Genomic DNA, 2500 nt, shown 5'->3' on the forward strand with positions numbered 1-2500 from the left:
ACACAAAAATGTCACCATCAGTGCTATTGTGGACTTACAGCAGGCGGGGGGACAGGAAATGTGGGACAGGGTCCTGACCGGAAGTGACGAACAGGTGAGCGTCCTGCTTGGGTTTGACTTTCTGTGTACAAACATAAATAACTGTGTAAAGTGTGTTTATGTACAGATAGCAAAAATAAAGGGGCAGTAGGGGGCAGTGTTGGTGTTAAAGGTGCAGTAGGGGGCAGTGTTGGTGTTAAAGGGGCAGTAGGGGGCAGTGTTGGTGTTAAAGGGGCAGTAGGGGGGCAGTGTTGGTGTTAAAGGTGCAGTAGGGGGGCAGTGTTGGTGTTAAAGGTGCAGTAGGGGGCAGTGTTGGTGTTAAAGGTGCAGTAGGGGGCAGTGTTGGTGTTAAAGGTGCAGTAGGGGGGCAGTGTTGGTGTTAAAGGGGCAGTAGGGGGGCAGTGTTGGTGTTAAAGGGGCAGTAGGGGGGCAGTGTTGGTGTTAAAGGGGCAGTAGGGGGCAGTGTTGGTGTTAAAGGGGCAGTAGGGGCAGTGTTGGTGTTAAAGGGGCAGTAGGGGGCAGTGTTGGTGTTAAAGGTGCAGTAGGGGGGCAGTGTTGGTGTTAAAGGGGCAGTAGGGGGCAGTGTTGGTTTTAAAGGGGCAGTAGGGGGGCAGTGTGGTGTTAAAGGTGCAGTAGGGGGGCAGTGTTGGTGTTAAAGGTGCAGTAGGGGGCAGTGTTGGTGTTAAAGGGGCAGTAGGGGGCAGTGTTGGTGTTAAAGGGGCAGTAGGGGGCAGTGTTGGTGTTAAAGGGGCAGTAGGGGGCAGTGTTGGTGTTAAAGGGGCAGTAGGGGGGCAGTGTTGGTGTTAAAGGGGCAGTAGGGGGGCAGTGTTGGTGTTAAAGGGGCAGTAGGGGGCAGTGTTGGTGTTAAAGGGGCAGTAGGGGGGCAGTGTTGGTGTTAAAGGGGCAGTAGGGGGGCAGTGTTGGTGTTAAAGGGGCAGTAGGGGGCAGTGTTGGTGTTAAAGGGGCAGTAGGGGGCAGTGTTGGTGTTAAAGGGGCAGTAGGGGGGCAGTGTTGGTGTTAAAGGGGCAGTAGGGGGGCAGTGTTGGTGTTAAAGGGGCAGTAGGGGGCAGTGTTGGTGTTAAAGGGGCAGTAGGGGGCAGTGTTGGTGTTAAAGGGGCAGTAGGGGGGCAGTGTTGGTGTTAAAGGGGCAGTAGGGGGCAGTGTTGGTGTTAAAGGGGCAGTAGGGGGGCAGTGTTGGTGTTAAAGGTGCAGTAGGGGGCAGTGTTGGTGTTAAAGGGGCAGTTGGGGGGCAGTGTTGGTGTTAAAGGGGCAGTAGGGGGCAGTGTTGGTGTTAAAGGTGCAGTAGGGGGCAGTGTTGGTGTTAAAGGTGCAGTAGGGGGCAGTGTTGGTGTTAAAGGTGCAGTAGGGGGCAGTGTTGGTGTTAAAGGGGCAGTAGGGGGCAGTGTTGGTGTTAAAGGTGCAGTAGGGGGGCAGTGTTGGTGTTAAAGGGGCAGTAGGGGGCAGTGTTGGTGTTAAAGGGGCAGTAGGGGGCAGTGTTGGTGTTAAAGGGGCAGTAGGGGGCAGTGTTGGTGTTAAAGGGGCAGTAGGGGGCAGTGTTGGTGTTAAAGGTGCAGTAGGGGGCAGTGTTGGTGTTAAAGGTGCAGTAGGGGGCAGTGTTGGTGTTAAAGGTGCAGTAGGGGGCAGTGTTGGTGTTAAAGGTGCAGTAGGGGGGCAGTGTTGGTGTTAAAGGGGCAGTAGGGGGCAGTGTTGGTGTTAAAGGGGCAGTAGGGGGCAGTGTTGGTGTTAAAGGGGCAGTAGGGGGCAGTGTTGGTGTTAAAGGTGCAGTAGGGGGCAGTGTTGGTGTTAAAGGTGCAGTAGTGGGCAGTGTTGGTGTTAAAGGTGCAGTAGGGGGCAGTGTTGGTGTTAAAGGTGCAGTAGTGGGCAGTGTTGGTGTTAAAGGTGCAGTAGGGGGCAGTGTTGGTGTTAAAGGGGCAGTAGTGGGCAGTGTTGGTGTTAAAGGTGCAGTAGGGGGCAGTGTTGGTGTTAAAGGGGCAGTAGGGGGCAGTGTTGGTGTTAAAGGTGCAGTATGTATCTTCATGTAGCTTCATTCACTAATGTTCAGCAATTCAGAAAGAACACTTTACAGAAAGGACACAGTGGTTCTGCATGTACATGAAGCATAAACCTGTCTTCAGCTCTTCTATATTCCCTGTAGGGTGGGAGCTGTTTGATGAGTGGCAGGGCTTATGAGTCATCATCCTCATCTTCATCTTCATCATCAGCAGTGGAGGGGTCGTATTCCTCACTGGACTGTGAAGGAGGACGTCAGAGTGCTGAGAACAGCTTGAGTCTTCAATCAGTCCCCCAGAATGATGAGGTAAGTCAAAGGGACAGTTAAATGTTATCTTTCCTCTGTAACATCTATTGTGTCCCATCAGCTGTGTGATCAGAGACGTGTTCAATGTTGGACAGCTGCAGTGAGGTGAACATCTAATGGAAATCTGCCTCATTCTTGTCTACA

General features: G+C 52.8%; 1 protein-coding gene across 1 annotated transcript in view; it reads left to right on the top strand.

The window, feature by feature from the left end:
* Positions 1-2500, top strand: part of LOC132845054 (E3 ubiquitin-protein ligase RNF135) — a 4415-nt gene that overhangs the window by 297 nt on the left and 1618 nt on the right. The window contains exons 1-2 of the mRNA XM_060869061.1: positions 1-94; positions 2195-2356. The exon at positions 1-94 is cut by the window's left edge and continues 297 nt beyond it. Coding sequence (XP_060725044.1) covers positions 1-94; positions 2195-2356 — 256 coding nt within the window. The remainder of the gene's footprint in view (positions 95-2194; positions 2357-2500) is intronic.

Source organism: Tachysurus vachellii, chromosome 4, assembly GCF_030014155.1.
Source record: "Tachysurus vachellii isolate PV-2020 chromosome 4, HZAU_Pvac_v1, whole genome shotgun sequence".
Classification (NCBI taxonomy): Eukaryota; Metazoa; Chordata; class Actinopteri; order Siluriformes; family Bagridae; genus Tachysurus; species Tachysurus vachellii.